At 40.5% G+C, this 20103-nt stretch overlaps 1 protein-coding gene across 1 annotated transcript in view; it reads right to left on the bottom strand.

Moving 5' to 3' along the window:
- The window catches only part of PCNXL2 (pecanex-like 2 (Drosophila)), a 157046-nt gene that overhangs the window by 66715 nt on the left and 70228 nt on the right, over positions 1–20103 (bottom strand). Inside the window, exons 18-21 of the mRNA XM_010562953.1 lie at positions 13205–13297; positions 12539–12689; positions 7088–7229; positions 2219–2396 (exon numbers count right to left, since the gene is read on the bottom strand). Coding sequence (XP_010561255.1) covers positions 2219–2396; positions 7088–7229; positions 12539–12689; positions 13205–13297 — 564 coding nt within the window. The remainder of the gene's footprint in view (positions 1–2218; positions 2397–7087; positions 7230–12538; positions 12690–13204; positions 13298–20103) is intronic.

The following is a 20103-nucleotide window of genomic DNA, read 5'->3' as shown; positions in this document are numbered from 1 at the left end:
AAAATGACTGAACTACAGACCAACAGCATCTGTGAAGACCCATAACGCTTTTAGGAACTGAGGTGGATGCAGCTTGCTTAGGGCCTATAGTATGGAATAAACACACATCATCTTTATCCTCAAGTGACCATATCCTTTACTAAAGGTCCACAATATTGAGCTAATTAAAGCTCAGACCTTAATTAGGGTAAAGAAAACTTATGCCCTTTATGATTTGAAATTAATAGGGCTTTAATTGCTATCATCTGCAATGCTATTTTTCAGATTGGCTTTAATGATCATTGTGTAACTGCACATGTGCTTCTGTAATATAAATAATTCAACCGTTTAATTTCAATTTTTTAAAATGGAACAGGGACAAGTCCACTTGATGAACTAATGACCTGCAAAATTTCAGACATTATCAGATATGAAGAAGATGGCAGACCAATGCTAAAACTACATTTTCAAAACATGTCTGTAGTTTCAAAACAAGCTTTCAGTCTAGTAGAGTAGTAGTTATTCTAGCAACTATCTCTGCTTAATTTGGTATGCATCCTTTGTTATCTCATTTGTACAGCTATCACTAGTCTTTCTACTATAAACAGTAGCTTCAAACTACCCAAGCAACTCCCCCCCCAAAACCTACTGAAAAGCGTTTACATCTCTCTCTTCCAAAAACATGCAATAATCCCCACCAGTATTTTGTGATATGCTCACAAGGTCAACATTTTCAAAAGAATTAATGACTTGCAAGATTTTCAATTCTGGGGTGCTAATTTTTTGATCCTGTAATGAGTTTTTGAAGAATGAGTTTCAGTACTAAATAAGCCATTATCCAGACATGGGATGTCCACTGATGCACATCACTGACAATCTTCTCTGGAGATAGAAATTCACCCCTTACTCTAGGGAACATGGTAATGCAACAAATACTGAAAACTGCCACAATGCTACCAACCTCTGCATCACTTTCACTGCTCATCTTTCACTCCAAGGTAAGAAGTTTAAAAAATTACTCTAACCCCATTTTAATTCCTCCCTTCTCCTCCTCCCTTACAGCAGCACAGAAATAAACCAGGAAAAGCATTTAATTTCTGCTTCACTCTTTGCCTGAATGACTGGGAACGCCCAACGTAACACCAATGAACTGGGCCTTTCCTTAGGAAGCCTGAAACTTTCCAGGGGAGCAAGGACAGCGGTGCGAGCTGACACTCTTTGTGTAGAAGGGCTAAATATCTCCACACACACTGTTGGGCATCTCCACAGCACATGCAGCAGTCAATATGGAACCACATCTTTCTCCTCTCAGAAATTAAGTGGTGCTAGCTGGGTCATACTCACACATATAATAGGAGTATTTTAGAAAAAGAAACCAAACCAACAAGCCTGACAAAAAAACCCCTGAACAACAACAAAACCAAACACCTCACCAGAGTTACCCCTAGACAAACTGTATCATATGTTATGGCAATTGGGGACCAACAAGTTTAAAAATAAAACAAAATACAAAAGAATTGGTAAAAGCTTTAGGCAAGTCTTCAATACTTACCCATATTTTATCAAGGTATCAGTTAAACCTGCTTTTTTTCAGTGAAACAACAAATCAAGACAGGATCTGATCTGACTGATGCAGAAAGAATTTTTTTTAAGGTAAATTCAACTAGAGCACACTCCAAGAGTTAACAATGTAAAAGAGAGGAAGGAGCTCTGAGGTTAAGGTTAAGGGCAGCATCACAAGGATAACAGACTGAAAATAGGAAAAGAAAAACATTAAGGCTGACATTAGGAAAACATTTATTATCATGAGGATGATTAGATAATGGAATAACTTCCCAAAGGAAGTTGTTGAGTCAAACACTAGAGGCATTCAAAGGAAACCTAGATAAAAACACCAGGCGATTGATCTGGAGGGCAGCCCTGCACTAATGACCCAAGAGGCTCTTTCCAACTCATTGAGGGTTCTCCTCATGAAAATGACAATTCTGAACTTTCTATAGCAACATGTGAACAAAAAATAAATGCAAAACATTGCAAAAAACAGAGAAGACATTTAACTGGAACCTTGTTTTCAGTTTACAGATTTTTTTCCTCTATAGTACCAATAATCTGTGTCTATATATGCATTGATTACTTCTAAAAAATCCTACCACATATTGATCAGCACAGCGACACTGAGAAGATAAATAAAGCTATGAAATGTATTTTCCAAAGAAATGACAGGAGCTATAAAACTTGCCTTGTGAAACACAATGGACATCATGAAGAAATCCAGCAAGAAATTTTCTGAAATGTCTCTATAGTCAAATCGGAAGAAGATTACAGTAAAGCTCAAAGTAACAAATTGATTAATAGGATTACAGAATGAGGAACGAAGGAGTTTCATCCCAGCAACTGTTATCAGGATAATATCACAGCTGTAAGAAAGGCAGAAAGAAAAACCTAATCAAGACAAAGTCATAAATTATGAAGCTCTGAAATACAAATTGCTGTACCAGATGTATTTTAGATTGCTATGTATATCTAAATCTACGCATCTTATTGATTTCTGATATTAATCCTATGTTCTTTTAATAATCACATTTATTTTACCCATGTGCAACTTCATATTTTTCCCTTATCATTATCAAACACTTGTAATCTGTAATAAAGAATGAACTCTGTACTAAAACCAGTAGTATTAACTGTTAAAAACCAAGAATCTAGAAAGGAAATTTTTATGTAGGTCTTAAAATAAAATTTCAGTTTCAGAAAGATCTTGGCACTTCCATTAATACATTACTGTAATTTGAAAAAAATGTCTTGAACCCACTCCATTTTTTTTTTACTACTACGAATTTCACTTGATGACACAGTTTATAATTATTCTCCTAATTTCATTACACACAATGCCAAAATTCTGGATAGAAACACCCATAGACATGAAATGCTTGAAATTCTTACCATTGTTCTTGATCGGAAGGTCATCTTTTCTATATAGTAATTACTTCATCAGATGAAAAGAAATTGTGTTGCATCTATGTGTTGTAAGATACAGGCAGTCTGCATTTTACTCTCCCTTATTATATTCTAGAGGGTGAACTTAAGCTGAGAACTCTAAATAGTAAGTGACCACATAGAGAATCAAAAAGTCCAATCTTTAAAAATTAAAGTGCTTGCTGCTATATCTCCAAGAAGACAATGTTCCTCTTTTAACTCTCCAGAAAACTACACAGTTTTCTTTGTAAGAAAAGAAAATACAATTATATGAGAAGGAAAGATGGAGGCAATGTTTTGGCACCCCTTGAATTTAAAAAACCACTCCAGTCTCTGGATATCTATCTGAACTTACAGACTTGAGGTTGTTCACATTTTAAAATTTTGTTTTTAAGATACTTTACATAATTAGAAAGATTGTCTTGCTTGGACAGCAATTTTGATCTCTTGATAATACCACCTATTCTAGGGGTTAGATCCTAGAAAGGTCTCAGGCACATAAATTTTTAGATCACCTGGGTAGACAGGCACCCCCCTGAGATGAGACAGTACTGGGCTCCAGACCATGAACACTTGCATGGTTCTGTATTTTATCCAACAACCACTAAAAACCACAGGAACAGCATCAGGAGCAGGAATTGGAACACGATTCCCCACTCCTGTAAGAATTTCCTTACCACCAAAGCAGGAGGGATCAAGAGCAAACCTCCCATAGCCTTTACTTTCCTGGAAAGTGCTTAACAGTTAGACTCCTGTTAAACAAAAGGGGCAACACCACCTTCTCCACCAAGGTTTTTAAAAGGAAGGAAATCAAAGCGGTATTTTGTGAACTCAATCCTGATCACATACTGGGGATGCTGCAAAAACAGCTCTCAGCTCAAAACCTTTGGGTTTCTGGGTTCTAGTCAGTATAAGATAAAAGTGATTTATTCAGAAAGCTCTGGCCATGTTCAGAAGTACATCTCAAGCCTCCTAATGAACCATCAAGTCAAATTCAGGAGTATTTAGTCATATCAGGTACCCTCAGGGTTTTCTGGCAGTTGACCAAGTATGTTTGGATTGCAGTTTTGCATGTCGATGTCCAAGAACCATACTGGATCTATTCCTGAAAAGACAACTCAAACCTAATAGACATGTACAAGTAACACCCTGTTAATTGAGAGCCAGGTGACTTCTCTTAAGTAAATTAAGCACATTCACTTTTTCAGAGATGCATTGCTTTTTTGATGCTGGTGAAAATAGATGGGGACTTCAGTGCATAATGAGGGTCTTAAAGTAGGCCAGGTATTTGCAAAATACATGGAAGGTTCTCCTCCATCCTGCTGCAAACCAGGAGAATACCTGCTGCCATGACTGACACTTGTCAGGCCAGAAAGCTCTAAAGAGGTTTTCATCATTCTAGAAAGGCTCATAAGTCTGTACATTTCCAGGTTGATTTTATTTTATGTGGCATTTATTCATTATTGTGTATCTTCCTGTAATGCAAATGCAACTTTATTTGAGTGCAGGTCATTCTAAAGGATCACCAGGACATCACTGTTGGAATGAAATGCCAAGGTGACCTTATTTCTCACCTTGTCAAAGCTGTTCTTTTCAATTTGCCCCAGATTTCTGAATAGAAAACCTAGTGACTAAGCTAAATAGATTCTGAAGCCACTAGAAGCCATCTCAGTGTATCCTGTATGAACCAGTTGGATCTCGCATTCTTCATAAAGAAGAAAATTCTTGCAACATGGAGGAATTTTCACACGGAAAACTTCCAGATCATAGAGCAAAAGGGGGACTTTTTCCTCACTGGATCTGTTAACATGCAGAAAATTTCACCAAAAAATGACATTTTATAAAATAATGATCTCAGGTATAACAGAAAATAATTTGCTCATTATCCCTCTTCTTTCAAGCTATTGCCACACAAGATGCTTTTCCTGGGGCCTTAACTCCCAGCAGAGAGAAAGCGAGAGAGAGAAAGAGAAGGGGGGCTTATTTCTGAAGCCTCTGCGGCAGGTAACACGGGGCAAGCTTTTCAGCTTGTCAGCATGGGTCCCATTAATAACCAGCACGTCAGGCTCTGGAAAGCTCAAGCAAACTCCTGACTGTGAAGGAGCTGTTCTGCTGCCTTCCTCAAGAAGGAAACCGCTTCAATCCTTTAAATCACAAAGCAAGATGAAGGTTCTTTGCAAAACACACTCAAATTGAGAAAACCTCCAAAATCAAATGATGCAAAATGTATCATCTCACTTTCAGACACAGAGCAGGGAAGTGCCGCCTTCCCTTCTCTAAGGTACGATGCAGTCTGATCTTTGGGTGGTAAATAACTAAGGAATGTTCCGACAACAGAAAACGGGTATTTATGTATTAAAGCAGAGAAAGTACAACCCTCAGTAACACGGTATATGGAAGGAGCAAGGAGAATCCAGGATCCTTCATGGGCTTACAGAGTTGAAGAGAAAGAGGTAGGATCTGAGGACAAATGTTTTTTGTGTGGCATTTACATGGTAGCTGTAGGGGAAGCATATTAAAGAGGAGTGCCAGAGAAGGAGGGATGCTGGGGGTGTTGTGGATAGACCTCAGTTATAAGCAAAAGGAGAAAACACAGGTTTTAAATCCAAGGTGATCACAGAGACACAAGGGGGATGGGGAAAGGACGGACTGTCATGGTATTCCCCTACAGGCCAAACAATCAGAGGCAGACAAATGTAATTACTTCCTTTAATCTCAAGATTTCTGGGGGACTAACTCACTACTTCAGAACACTTGAGGGAGGTGATACTTTAAAGTGCAACCTAGCTTGGAGGAATGACTATGTAAAAATAGCACCTTCCTAACCCTACATATTTGCTCCGTGCATGCATTCAGTCACGTCTGCTAACGAGTGACAAATGACATTTTGATGACTTTCTAGTTCTCCCAGCCTTGCAGAACGAAATAGAGGGATGAGTGTGAACTCAGTTTCACCCTGGACAATGCACCTAAACTCCTGAAGCACCTTGGCCTTAGCATCTCCCAAGTGCCTCGGGGAAAAAGGTCAATGGGGGACTACATAGGCTATCTCTGAGTGACTGGTGAGAATCTCTCTGGAAAAGTAGTTGTCTGGGAGGAATATGCAGAAAATTTCACTAATGCCCTAGTCCTACTTTCAGCCCCTAAAAGCAGGGACCACCTTTTCCTTATAGTTGTGTAGTCCCTAAAGCTGTATTGCTCTTCAAGAGAGAAGAATAATTAAAACAACATGCAATTTTTACATCAAAGTTCTTTTATCTAATATTTAAAGTTAAGAATCTACATCATTATTAATATTGAGGAACTCCCCCTCCTCCAGCAGTTTTTCCTGCTATTGGAACCTTCCTTCCTGAACACAGGCTGTTTCTTTGTTTTTATGATCTGCATCACTGTCATTCTGATAAAAAGACTGCAGAAACTCTGCCCACTGGGGATACTGCAGTCACTAAGCCTGCTGAATATCTGCAGCAGGCAAGTCACTGAACAAAATATTTACCATAAAAGTCTGTCTGCAAGGATCATACTGTTTTTTCATGGATCAGCATCACCAGTTCTGCTTAATATCAGAGACATCAGACTTTGGAAAAAACTTATATTCCTACCTTTCTCAAACTGCTCTTAATGTGGGACTACCCACCATTCTACTCTGCTGAATATTTTATTCAGTCTTGCCTTAAAAGACTTGTGTGGTGAAGCTTCCGACAACTCCTTTGGGAGACTACGCCATAGTCTTAAAAATCCTCAGTTAGGAAATGTTTCCTGATATCCAGCCTAGATTTCTCATTTTCATATGATTAATTCTAGTTACCCCACTGTGTTTATGCCCATCAAACACCTGCAGCCTGGTATAGTGTGTCTTGCTTTTAATTGACATTTAGACATTCCATGTGTATCTATATATAGCTCTTTAATCTTTTAATTTCTCTCTCACTGGAGTCATGTCTTAGCATGTGCTAAGGTAGTTTTGCTTTTTTCTTTCAGCAGAGCCAATGATTATTGTATACTGAACTAATAATGCACAAAAGCAAACTGTAACAAGCAAACAGACTTAAGATACAAATTTCATTTCTCAATCTTCAGTCTAAACCCAAATAGTCTACTAATCACATGCCTGGAGTTATAATCTACTTACTGTGTACCAAGCTTCTTATATTTACTAATTGAGAAAGCATCAATGGTGAGGGCATTCAGTATTATAGCTGGATACAAAATGTATTTCTCAAAGCACTGAAGCCACACATAGAGCCTTTCAAACCACATCAAATGAGCAGCATCTGAAATAGAAATTCAGATAACAGATCATTTCATCCAATTGTCAGCATTTTTTGCACTGCAAAACCATAAAAGAAATGAGTTAGCTCACATTCATAATCAACCAACTAACTTATGAAACAATGGAATTCATAATTCATTGCGATAGAGAAATAATTTTTGTTCTCTGAATTTAGATAGTATCTGTTTTGCTGCTTCTAACTGCACTCATGAGAAACACTCAGAAATGAAAAGAGATGGTACATGCTAAATGGTAGTTTCTACATAATCCAATTACTAGTCACTATATTAAATAGCACTTTTAGTGACATAATGACTCCAGAGAGGCCCTCTCCAGCACTGACCTAGTGGATGACCTAAGGAACCTCATTTGAACTCTGTGCCACTCCTTCCCCATCTTACAGTGGCAAAACACTGTTCCTTAGACTGCAAAGTATCATTGACCTCATTGATAAATGAAATACCCTTTGAGATTGTGATGGGTTGACCCTGGCTGGATGCCAGGTGCCCACCAAAGCCGTTCTATCAGTAAAGCTGGACAGGGGAGAGAAAAATATAACAAAAGGCTCATGAGTTGAGATAAAGACAGGGAGAGATCCCTCACCAAATACCATCACAGGCAAAACGGACTCAGCTTGGGGAAAATTAACTCAATTTATTACCAATCAACCAGACTAGGGTAATGAGAAATAAAACCAAATCTCAAAACACCTTCCCTCCCTTCTGGGGCACAGCTTCACTCTCGGATTCTCTACCTACCCCCCAGCAGTGCAGGGGGGATGGGGAATGGGGTTTATGGTCAGTTCATCACACATTGTTTCTGCTGCTTCATCCTCTTCAGGGGCAGGACTCCTCACGCTCTTCCCCTGCTCCAGTGTGGAGTCCCTCCCATGGGAGACAGTCCTCCATGAACTTCTCCAACGTGGGTCCTTCCCATGGGCTGCAGTTCTTCACTAACTGCTCCAGCGTGGGTCCCTTCCACAGCATGCAGTCCTTCAGGCACAGACTGCTCCAGCATGGGTCCCCCGTGGGGTCACAAGTCCTGCCAGAAAACCTGCTCCAGTGTGGGCTCCTCTCTCCACGGGGCCACAGGTCCTGCCAGGAGCCTGCTCCAGCGTGGGGTTCCCACGGGGTCACAGCCTCCTTCGGGCATCCCCCTGCTCCGGCGTGGGGTCCTCCCCGGGCTGCAGGTGGAGATCTGCTCCACCGTGGACCTCCATGGGCTGCAGGGGGACAGCCTGCCTCACCATGGTCTTCCCCACGGGCTGCAGGGGAATCTCTGCTCCGGCGCCTGGAGCACCTCCTCCCCTCCTTCTGCACTGACCTGGGGGTCTGCAGGGTTGTTTCTCTTACATGTTCTCACTCCTCTCTCTGGCTGCTGTTTCTGTGTGCCCTGCAACTTTTTTTCCTTCTTAAATATGTTATCCCAGAGGCTCTACCACTATCACTGATGGGCTCGGCCTTGGCCAGTGGCAGGTCCATCTTGGAGCTGGCTGGCATTGGCTCTGTCAGACATGGGGGAAGCTTCTAGCAGCTTCTCACAGAAGCCACCCCTGTAACCCCCACCCACCCACACCCACCCCCCCTCTACCAAAACCTTGCCACACAAACCCAATACATTAACACTGGTGTGTTATCAACACCTTTCTAGCTACCAATGCAGAGCACAGCATGAGGGCTGCTATGGGGAGAATTAACTCCATCCCAGCCAGACCCAATACAGAGATCTAAAGACTGAAGAATTAACAGGAGCTAGAAACTGTCATAGATGCTTCTCAAAATACTTAAACAGCCATTGTAAAAAGTACCTGCCAGGATCACATCATTCACCAGTAAAGAACATCTTCGTTTGCAGTAGACTTTTCTAACAACATCACAGTGCTTAATATGAGTATTAAACAAGAACTAAATGCTCTGTGCAATTCAACTGCTATGAGAACCTAGGTGAACTGGGTTCAGAAACACTTGTGTGTGGACAAAAACAATGTCTTTATTCTCAACTGAGCTCAGCTAGACAAGGTTATTGGAAAAACAGCGAATACAAAAAGGCAGAACTTAGTATTGACTCAAAAATAACAAGGCCAGCTACTGAATCTCCAGTACTCTTCCCAGCAGAAATTAAAACAGTTATGTATACACATCCCACACTCCCACACACACCTTTTCAATGGCAGGCAAAGAAGACATGCTGAATCAACAGATTTGTATGTTCTACAGGCACAGGTGTCTGTTGTATAGGCTCAAAGAGAAAGAGCTAAAAGCAATCCTTCCAAATTAGCTTTAAGTCATGATTTGCCAGTATCTTAAGCTAAGGCAAAGCTCTTGCAAAAGTCTGCCTTCAGAAAATATGATCAACTTTTGTTGTTATAACATAAAAATATTTCCTTCACTTATTACCTAAAGGCCACCTCCAAAAAGTTCATACACACAGCAAAATGTCCATTTTGGAACCTAGCTGTTATTCTCCATTCCTCTCTCCTCCTCCTGAACTGCAAATTGCTGTCAGAGATCCACTCAAGAACTTCATCCAGCTGCCCAAAGCTGAGCTCTCTGTAAGAACTCAAGCTTGAATAAACAGATGTGCATATCAAGTAGACCAAAAAGAAGGTAGCTGCAGGAGCAGAGAGATGTGTGCAGACAATGCAGACAGAAGAAAAAAAGAGCTCACATTCAGAGGGGGCCCAGGGAAAGATGTGGATGATTTGAAAATGGCCTACATGAATCTGTGGGCTATAAAAGCAGTAGTGGGGAGGGAGGAGAAAAAATAGTCTCTAGTGTTTCAGGGTTTCTTTCTCACTCAGTCCTGCACTACTTTCTACACATCTATTATACCATAAGCTCATACATCTTGACCTCAGACTTTCTTCCTGCAGTCAGGCAAAACAATGACAAGTAATAAATGAGTTATCTTATAGGGCCAACATGAGAACTGGTCTATAATTTCTATTCTGTGGAAGGCCTGAAAGTTTGAACAGCTCATCCAGAGTCTATGAAACAAAGCCAGGAATAAACTTGTGGAACTGTCATTACCAGCTGCTCGTCTAATTGCAAGCAATCATTCGTCTCCCCATAGTACTACACTTGTCAAAAATTAGGAAGCTGAAAATGAAATTCAGTGCAGTAAAAACTCCTCATAGATACCTTGTTTTGTGTACTTGTCCATTCATTGTCCACGCCTGACAACTACAGGATACTGTCATTTTCCGAGTTTGTCTTTCTATACAAACAGCAAACCTTTAAGTTCGGCTCCTACATTTTTCTTACAGGGTAAAAGAAAGAAGACAGCCTGTCCAACATATCTATCAAAGGGATTACACAACCTTTTCCTTAGCCTGTCTCATCTCAGAACATGATAAAACGCCTCTGCAGCTGCCTAAGGGCCTGAAATATATATTTACTTATTTTTTTACTCTTGTTTTCTAACACACACCACCAGATACATTGCAATAATACTTAAGCCCCAAAGTGCAGAAATGGACCACATAGAGGACTGCAAAAGAAGGAAAAAAGCCTGTTGCCCACAGCAGGTAGCATGGGAAATGCAGCTGATCTCAAAGCAGAAGCAAACCCATCTGTGGAGATCAGTCTGGCAGATCTCTACCCTCAACCTTTTCAAAAGCTGAGTCATTGCATTTAGGAAAACAATGTTTTCTCACAAATGAAGGCAGACTTAATCAGGACAATGGAAAGAAATTCTACAGTAGTCTTTTATGATTAAGTGATGTAACAAACAATAAAACTTGGGTATTCATCAGAATTACTGATTATCAGGGGGAGGAACCTCTGAACAATGTTTTCAGGTGGGCATGATCCTTAATAAGATTTATGTTTCTACTACACTTTCCTTGGCGTATTGCAGTAAAAGTTAAAAGGCAACCTTCAATCAAGTCTCCTGGGTACTTTTTTCATACCCAAGCCTTGTTTGGAAAGTAATCATTTTGAAAGACATGATTTTTTTAAAAAAGATTTAAATCCTTAATGCATGGTTTTGCAGAGAGTAATTTGAACTCTTTTGTTGTCTAGTTGAAGAACAGACTAAAGTCCCTCAGCAGACTGTGTTCTGACAATGCTGTCTTCAAACACCTCAGGAACATATATTGAGAATGATTAAGGCACAGGATCCATCAAGAAATGACAAGCAAGCTTTTGGCTGGTAGCAAAGGCAAGATGAGAGCTGGGGGGGTGCAAAAAAAGAGGTGCACTTCTCAAAAGTACACTGGTTGCTTGCAGAATAACTGTATCAGAACAGGAAATCAGATCTCGACATAATAAAATATTTACTGATACTTGCATGTATCAGGGTACTACTCACTGAAGCCAGCAGACATTAGCAAGAACAAATCTTCAAGAACATTTCACAGTTTCTTTCAATTTTAATGTTTCTCTAAAAGTGTTATGATGGAAATTAGAACTCTAAGTTGCACTACCCTTGCTGTTCAAATGATATATATGTCAGAAAGCAGAAAAAATTCTGCCTCTCAATTTCATCAATCATTTAAGTTTTTAAATTATATAAAAAGCCAATGTATTAAGCATGAACTATAACATATCAAAGCAATACAGCAAGTAACAGTGCTGTAATGTAAAAGCAAAAAGCAGATCAGACGATGGCTTGTGAAAGACCACTTAGGGCCAGTAAGATGATTAAGGGGCAAGAGGACTTGGCATAGGAGGAGAGGCTGAGAGAGCTGGGATTGCCTAGCCTTGAGAAGAAAACGCTCAGGGGGCATCTTATTCATGCCTGATTGGGGCCAGTTTGGTGGTATAAATACCTGATGGGGAGGGTAAAGTTGATGGAGCCAGACTGTTCTCAGTAGTGCCCAGTGACAGGACAAAAGGAAATGGGGAAAAACGGAAATTCCATTTCAACAAAAGAAAAAAAAAACCAACCCCAAAACGAAAACAACCTTTCTTACTGTAAGGATGATCAAATGCTAGAACAGGTTGTCCAGGAAGGTTGTGCAGTCTCCATGCCTGAAGATATTCAAAACTGGAAGCAGCCCTGAGCAATGTGCTCTAGCTGACCCTGCTTTGAGCAGGAGCGTTGAACTAGGCAATCTCCAGAGGTGCCTGCCCAGCCTCAGCCCTTTTGAGCAGTGGTCTCAGGAGACAACCTCTACAGGTTCACAAATTTGCTGGTGATCGGGGCGGGGGGGAATGGAAATGATGGGCTATGCATGCTATTCAAGAAGGAAATGTAAAGCATAATTTATTCTCACTTATCTGTTCCTTCTGGATTTTTTTTTTTTTTTAAATCAAGACAAGCTGCAAGTCATTGCATCCATTGTTTAGAGAAGATTTTATTACAAACCTCTCACTTCCCGCTGCTGGTGCTCTTTGCTTTTAAGTATGGGGTGGGAGATCCACAGCCAGGGGTGATGCTTGCGAAGCTGAGGAAGTACATAATGTGTTACAAATCCCACAGTCCATGCTAAAGCAAACAGGACAATGCTGAGAAATGGCTGAACCAAAAAAGAAAAAATGAAACATGGTTATAATTTACAACAACATTTTTATAAAAAACTTTTTTTAAACATTTTTTTAACAGTTCCTATAATTGTATTTTCGTGCAATTAATTTTTATTCTTATGTTCAAACTCTGACTCCACAAGTGGATATGGATTTGGAAATATGTATTTTGCCCACTCAGTTAACCACTTTTTCCTCCCTAATTGGATGAAAAAAGGCAAGTGATCAGCTTTATTCATTTTGTCCCCCAGGTTCTGTATCAGAGCTGTCAATATGCAGAGGTTTAAGAAAGAGACACCAAATAAGTAACACTGAAATTAATATAAATATCCATAAACTAACTGCCTTGCACATAAAAAAATGTTATTGTGACCAGTAAACACATTTTCACTAACTTCTCTTCCCACAATCTCTATTTTTTCTCGTTAAAGCACCCTGTGGTTTTGCATAAAAGAAGTAATACCTTAGGGGAAAAAAAGAAAGAAGGAAAAAAAAGACAGATACATACCCTTAATGATAGAAACACAGTACTGGCACTGACAGCAAATGACAGAACAGCAGCCACTGTGCAGACAATGAGATCCGATTTCAAGACTTCTTTCTGTGAAAATAATTATTTTATACACAATTAGCAAGCCAATACTATTTTAACCAAGGTAAATGACACTCTTCTCGATTACTCACAGTCTGCATTGTGATAAGGCTAATCAGAACTCCCTAATACAAAAGTGTTTTCTCCACTCTGCTTTGGGAAATTATTTCTTCATACTCTGGGTTTGTCAAAGTAATCACATTTAAATTCATCATGCCTAACTTTAAATTATATTTTTAAATAAGATAGTTTTAAGATTGGAGAAATGAAAGCAATACATTTTCATACCGAGTCTGATTCTGTTTAAGGAATATAACTTTTACATTACGACTTTTTTATTTTGGGGAATCAAAATTCTGGTTCCATTTCCTATTTGCAAGCATTAAGATGCAAGCATTCAGATTCACTTTATCTTGCATTACTGAAATGACTTATGCTTTTCTGTAATGTCTTCAGAGACATGGAGTTAATACATTTATTATGTTCTGAAGTGACATGTCCCATTCTCTGATTTTCTGTATCGGAAGCCAAATTTTGGCAAGATTTTATTGATTTCAGACAAGGCCTTTTTCTAGTGTCACTGAATGATAATGAAAGGACACGTCTGCCTTTACATAAAAATCTATAACTAGGGTAGGAGTAATTTTGTTTCTAAAGATTGGAAAATATCGCTGTCTTTCCAGCCCATTTTTCTTGTGATTAAAATGTCATTCTCAGTAAACAAATAAACAAGATAGCCTGTGATGCGTGTGATCTTCTGAATTGTAGTTCGGAGGTCACCCAAATGTCTTTGTGAGTAAATAAAAATCTTGTCTTAGATTTATGAGAGGGGCATTTAAGTTCAGCACTCAATACTACTCCTAAGTTATCAAATGAGTAACTATTTGTAGCTGTAGAAGCTGACTGCTTTAATTCAAAGACTTATAAAAACAAGTGAAATGCAACACTTTTGTTAGAATTAGAAGCTCATCCAATTTCCTGGTGTTGCAGTCTTCACGTATGTCATCAGAGAAAAAGAAAGAAAACTAAAATAATGATAGGATAGCAAACCTCTGAATAAAGGAGATAAAAAGCAAGCAAGCAGAACAAGTGAACAACAGAAGGGTTGTGAATTACAGGGAAAGCTGGTAGCAACCACTATATTTAGGCTGCCTATCACTCCCTGTTATGAAAGATGCCTCTTAGTAAAAGGTCACAAGCATCAGCACTTCCACTTACTGCAACAGGCCTTTGAAATTCAGCAGGACTAAAAAGCCTTCGGGCTCAAGAAGTACTTTTGCTTTCTCCCAGGAAACTCCAATCTGGTTTAGCTGAATTCTCAAGCTATCACTGCTGTCCTTCCCTTTCCCAGGCTGCTCAGGAGCAGGTACCCCCACAAGAGCAGCACACCCTCCCCTCCGAGAGCTGTGCCCTCTCCAGACAGCCCTGTACTCGCACACGGACTATAGCTGGGAAGGTGTAGGAGCAGAGTTAGGTCTTCCTAAATCTTTCCAACCATCCTTTCAAACCATAGCCCTGCTGGCCTTACTCCTTGCTTCTTGGCCATCGTATGCAACAGGAGAACCGCAACATAAGGGACCCCCAGCGGAAAGGCTTTCTCTTCCCTGAACAAACCTTTGGTCCCTGCCTGTCCCCACAGGTCCTCTCTGTTTGGTTCAGACTTTCACTCACTAGCAAGTTGTGCATCCATCTCTAACTCAAGTGGTTTTAGTATGTGAAGCAGTACTGAAAAATCATGGTCAAAACCCTGATAAAGATGGATAAGGGAATTACTACCAATGCATGTAACAGAAATAATTTTTTTTTAACCTTTCCAAATTTTTTCAAAGATGCTGCATACAAAATCTATGCAAAGCAGCAGTATTTAGCTTGTAAAATTCAGTATCTGTGACGGTTAAGCAGTGCCAGATTGATATGACACTATTTCAGCCCTTTTATGAAAACATATTATGAAAAGTCTTGATCAAGTATTACTGTGCACAGCTGAATCCAACTACTCAATAATCTAAAACAAGCTTATAAGAACAACAAACACACTCCAATCATATTTTCAAGCTCTTCTGTACAACCAGAAAGGATTACTATTAAAATGACTTATTTCTCTCACAACCAGGTGACTGAAGAAGCTGCCGTTTTAAGAACTACATCAAATATTAAGAATTTAGCTGTAAAATCAGCAGAGGTGATAATAACAGATGTTTTGGGGAGAGACAGCATCCTAACTTTCCATTCCATGCCAGGTCACCAAAGAGAATCTTTTCAAAAGATTACATTCAAAAGAGAATGTATTACACAGATTATATTGCACAGGACTGGTATTTCCCACCTTTCCCATCTCTGAGTTTGCAAGTGTTCTTTTTAGGGTGCCATCACCGCTTTTGACACATTAACAATCCCATACAGGAAAAGGCCTGTGTTTTTAAAGCAATGATTATTGTCCAGGTATTTAAACCGAAATTTGACAATTGCATTCCAACTCTGGCAACAAATAGGGTGTTTAAAGTATCATATATGCCCAGGCTTGCCCTTTTGCCCTTGCAAAATGTAAATGTACGGCTCAGCTGCTGACTTGCACAACGGTCCCCACAGTAGCTCCTTCTTGATGTGGCAGACGCTTTCAAACTTCTCACAAAATTCAGTGTTTTTTCCTTCTGTAACAAAGCTGAGCAGCAGTTGCTTTTGTTTCATGTCATGGCATAGTGGTCAGGGCCCCCCAGGAAACAGCTGACCCTGAGCAGTTATCTCTGGCTGAGGGGGTTTCAGAGCAACCTTCCAGGAAAAAACCTTGGGACCCACCTAAAGGCCGCTGTGGGTGGATCTGCTGCTTCCACCCTTGCTGCTGAAGGCAGCTAGCTCCTGCAAAGCATGTGCTTACCTTGGACGCAACTCTCTTCCCCATCCTGCATTTAGACCCAACTGTCTAAAGCAGGATTTTGGATTCCATTCCTAAGGCCAGGGAATTGAATGCTGAACAACCCTACGATGTGAAGCTTGAGTCCTTCATTGCAATTGTTCCAACGTGGAAAAGTTAAGCGCTGATCACAGTTAAAATCTCTGCAGTGAGAGATAATCACCGATACAGCTTGGGCTGAAAGCAGGTGTTCTTTTTTCTCCATTTTACACTCAAGGGAAAAAAGAAACCCCAAACCATCGCTACATTTGATGCCTCAGAGATTTTACAAGCAGAATACACTATAGTGGTGCTTCTTTAAAAAAAATTATTATTTTCAATTATGCTTTTGGAGCTTTTTGTACAAATCCTTTTACTAGCTATCTAAATGTTTGTATTAAAGGCCAGGAAGGAAGCTGAGTTTGAATGTAACACATTAGCACCCTCAGGCCACTGGTTAATCTAGTAATCAGCCATGTGGATGCCTATAGAAATTAATTATAATGGTAGGAAGCTCCATTCTCAAAGTTGAATGGTCAATTATCCATCACAGCTGCTTTATAATTCAGGCTTCCAAAGCTGGCAATTCTTACATAGCTATTCAATCAAAGGAAAATCGCAAAGGTCATATAACTAAACATTAGAGATGCTGTATTTATTATTCCTATCATCAATGCAAAGCCACTACAGAATGCAACACATTAATTTTCAATATTAACCTTGTTTGCTTTCAGCTCCTTGAGGAGGTGATTTGGTTCTGTACATCTCAGGATTTCTGATTAAAATGGGTCTTATTTAAATGGCATGTTATGTAGACCATATGTCTGTATATAGCCCAGGGCAAGGCTGGCTGTTGTGTTGCATCATGCCATCTCTTGCCACTGACAGGGGGTTAGGAATACTCTCCCCGTAGAGGAGCGCTCCAAGAGGAAAAAATGAACTACCACCATGAAATCTCCTTCAAATACTGACATATTGTTTCATCCAGTTTCTCAACTGTTTGAAGATCCCCTTAGAGAAGTTCTGGAAGCTATTTAAAACTGTCAGCCAAGTGCTACATCCTAAACATGATTGTTGTTGCTGAAGCAAGTCAGCAGAGACTGTGGCTCGATTGTGCTCCTCAAACTTGAGACACATGCATTTTCTCCTGCCTCAATTCTTCCCTACTTGCTCTATTAGCACTGCACTGTGAGATAGCAGTGGGAGTCTCCTGGCAAACTGGTTAGTGTTTAATTGAGACAGAGGTACCAGATAACAGAGGGGTTGGACAAAGAGCCTGCATTAATCAGAAATTGCCCTTTCTTTCTTCAAGACATCTCCCAGTGTGGAAGAATTAGAACTGCTAATTGACATTGTAAGCAAACACATTTGCTTACAGTTTTTATACAAACTGAGGGAAGCCTGGACAGAGAAAAAAAAAATAAAGGCAAAGAACTGGCAAGCTCCAGCAACACTGAAGGAAAGGAGCCTCTGTCTAAAAGCAGCAGTAGCAGCATGGATTATCAAATGTACAGAGCAGAAAAGTGTTAATCCCCCAAACCAGGTATATCCTGGAAAGCAAAAGGTGCAAGGAATCCCACTTAATTAAATGCAAAAAACCACTGGCAAAACATGACAGGAATGAATCATAGAATCATTGAGGTTGGAAAAGACCTTTAAGATCAAGTACAACTGTCAACCATGCCCACTAAACCATGTCCCAAAGTGCCTTGTCTATGCATTTTTTTAATCCCTCCAGGGATGGTGACTCAACCACTTCCCTGGGCAGCCTGTTCCAATGCCTGACAACCCTTTCAGTAAAGAAATTTTTCCTAATATCCAATCTAAACCTCCCCTGGTGCAACTTGAGGCCATTTCCTCTCATCCTATCTCCAGCCACCTGACAGAAGAGACCAGCACCCACCTCACTACAACCCCCTTTCAGGTAGTTGTAGAGAGCGATAAGGTCTCCCCCGAGTCTCCTTCTCTCCAGGCTAAACAACCACAGTTCCCTCAGCCGCTCCTCATCAGACTTGTGCTCCAGGCCCTTCACCAGCTTTGTTGCCCTTCTCTGGACACGCTCCAGCACATCAATGTTTTTCCTGTAGTGAGGGGCCCAAAACTGAGAGACATGGTGAAGAGAAGAACTGAAGTCCTATGTCTGGCCAGTCCCACCACAGTCCTCCCTGCACTTCTGCATCTTTCACCGCAGTGGCTCAAGAGCCCAAGTGCAGTTGAACCACATGGTAACTGTTCGTAAAAGACATCAGATCCCTGTCCATATTATTGACACAAAAATAGGTTGAGAGTCTGCAGCATGACTCTGTTTTGAAAATATAGCCAGGATCTTAGAGGAGAATTTGTTCATTCTTTTGTTTTCTGTTTTCAATATATTGAAGCCTTGCTTAAGGTTTCCCTCCGCACTGTGAAATGAAACTAGTTAAGTGGACAGCCGCAGTAAGTGCTTCAGTCCCCTGGCAAGGCTCCATCTACAGAACAGATGAGATCAGACTCTGTACTGCTCCAAGAAGGGCACTATCAGCAAAAAATAAAGTGGGATACAAATACAGGGGAATGAGAAGCTTTCCATTACATCTGCCATACAGTGCCCATCTACAAGGATGGGCTGACAATGAACCGTGGCAATAACCTATACACCAGAAATACCACAGAATATAGCACAACTTTAAGATAAATATTTTTTACTCTGTTACTAACTGGACATTCATACTGCACCATGACCCTGTTGCAAACAGTTTAGTTTCCAAGAAACTGTAGCTCAATACAAGCAACAAGAAACAGACATATCACTTAAGATTAAGTGGGCCTTATTAGAGTAAGCAGTTTAAAATAACATTATGCATGGTAGAAAATAACAATCTAAGCAGCAGCTTAGCAAAGAAAAGTAGAAAACATTGGTAGTGTGGGATCAGCTCATGTGCTGAATGTAGGCTGTGTAACACCTTATAAAATGCCCCAAAAATGATTCAGGATGTACAGGAGAGATGCATCCCTTTGAAGGGGCATCTGGAGGCCAGGTCAGCTACCACACTAGCAACCTGTAACACTACGCACTATGGACTCTCAGATCAGGGCTAAGGGTCAAAAAAAGGCAGTCTGTCCTCCAGGCACTCTCTGAACAACTCTCCTTGCTTCCGCAAGCTTTCAGGAGTTTAGGAGTAATTGCCTAGGTTGCAAACGCTCAGATGCAGACATTAGGGATGTGGTCTGGAGGAAGGGCTGTCTGACAGCCGGGAAGCAGGACGGTTCATGACTCTAAAAAACGTCAAACACTCCTTAAAACTTCTGGAAACTTGATGATCTTCTCACATGAACTCTTTATAAGATCAACCTCCCCTGGGTAACAGTGAGGGGTTTTTATACAAGAAGACACAAAAAGGAAGATGGGTCACTTCGGATGTTTAAGCTGAAGTGGGAAATAAGCTGACACAAACTTAGAGGTACGTGCCAGACAGCAGGAAATTAACAGCCTGCCAAGCAAAGAAGAGACGATGAGATGGCAATGCTTGGCACCAGGCATGTACCTCCCTCTCTCATACTAGTCAAGTTTCACATGCTTCTTCCATCGCTAGGTGCCAAGTCTGGTCTCTGCTCCACCTGGCTTGGCTGGGGTGAAGGGCATACAGTCAAGAGTACTCCCTGGCACAGAAAAAGGTATTCCTGAGAACCAGGTCAGCTCCTAGCCCTAGAAAAAGAATGAATAAGCGCTGTTTTAAACACACTTAATCGTGTGGACCAAATTCTGTCCCCCTCCAATGCAGTCAGGGAGTTCGGCAGGACTGCTCACTGTTTTGAACACTTGTTGAACAATCCAGTCCACCCTGTGCACACCAGATTGCCAGGCTGTAACTCTAAGCACAGAGGCTGCATTAGCCCTCTGAGTACCAGGATGAGATGTCCCATTCCCCAAGCTCTACAAGTGCAT

This window comes from Haliaeetus leucocephalus, unplaced genomic scaffold (genome assembly GCF_000737465.1).
Source record: "Haliaeetus leucocephalus isolate CR32 unplaced genomic scaffold, Haliaeetus_leucocephalus-4.0 Scaffold162, whole genome shotgun sequence".
NCBI classification, from domain to species: domain Eukaryota; kingdom Metazoa; phylum Chordata; class Aves; order Accipitriformes; family Accipitridae; genus Haliaeetus; species Haliaeetus leucocephalus.
Note: the sequence above shows the minus strand (reverse complement) of the source record. Positions and strands in the feature narration are given on the sequence as shown.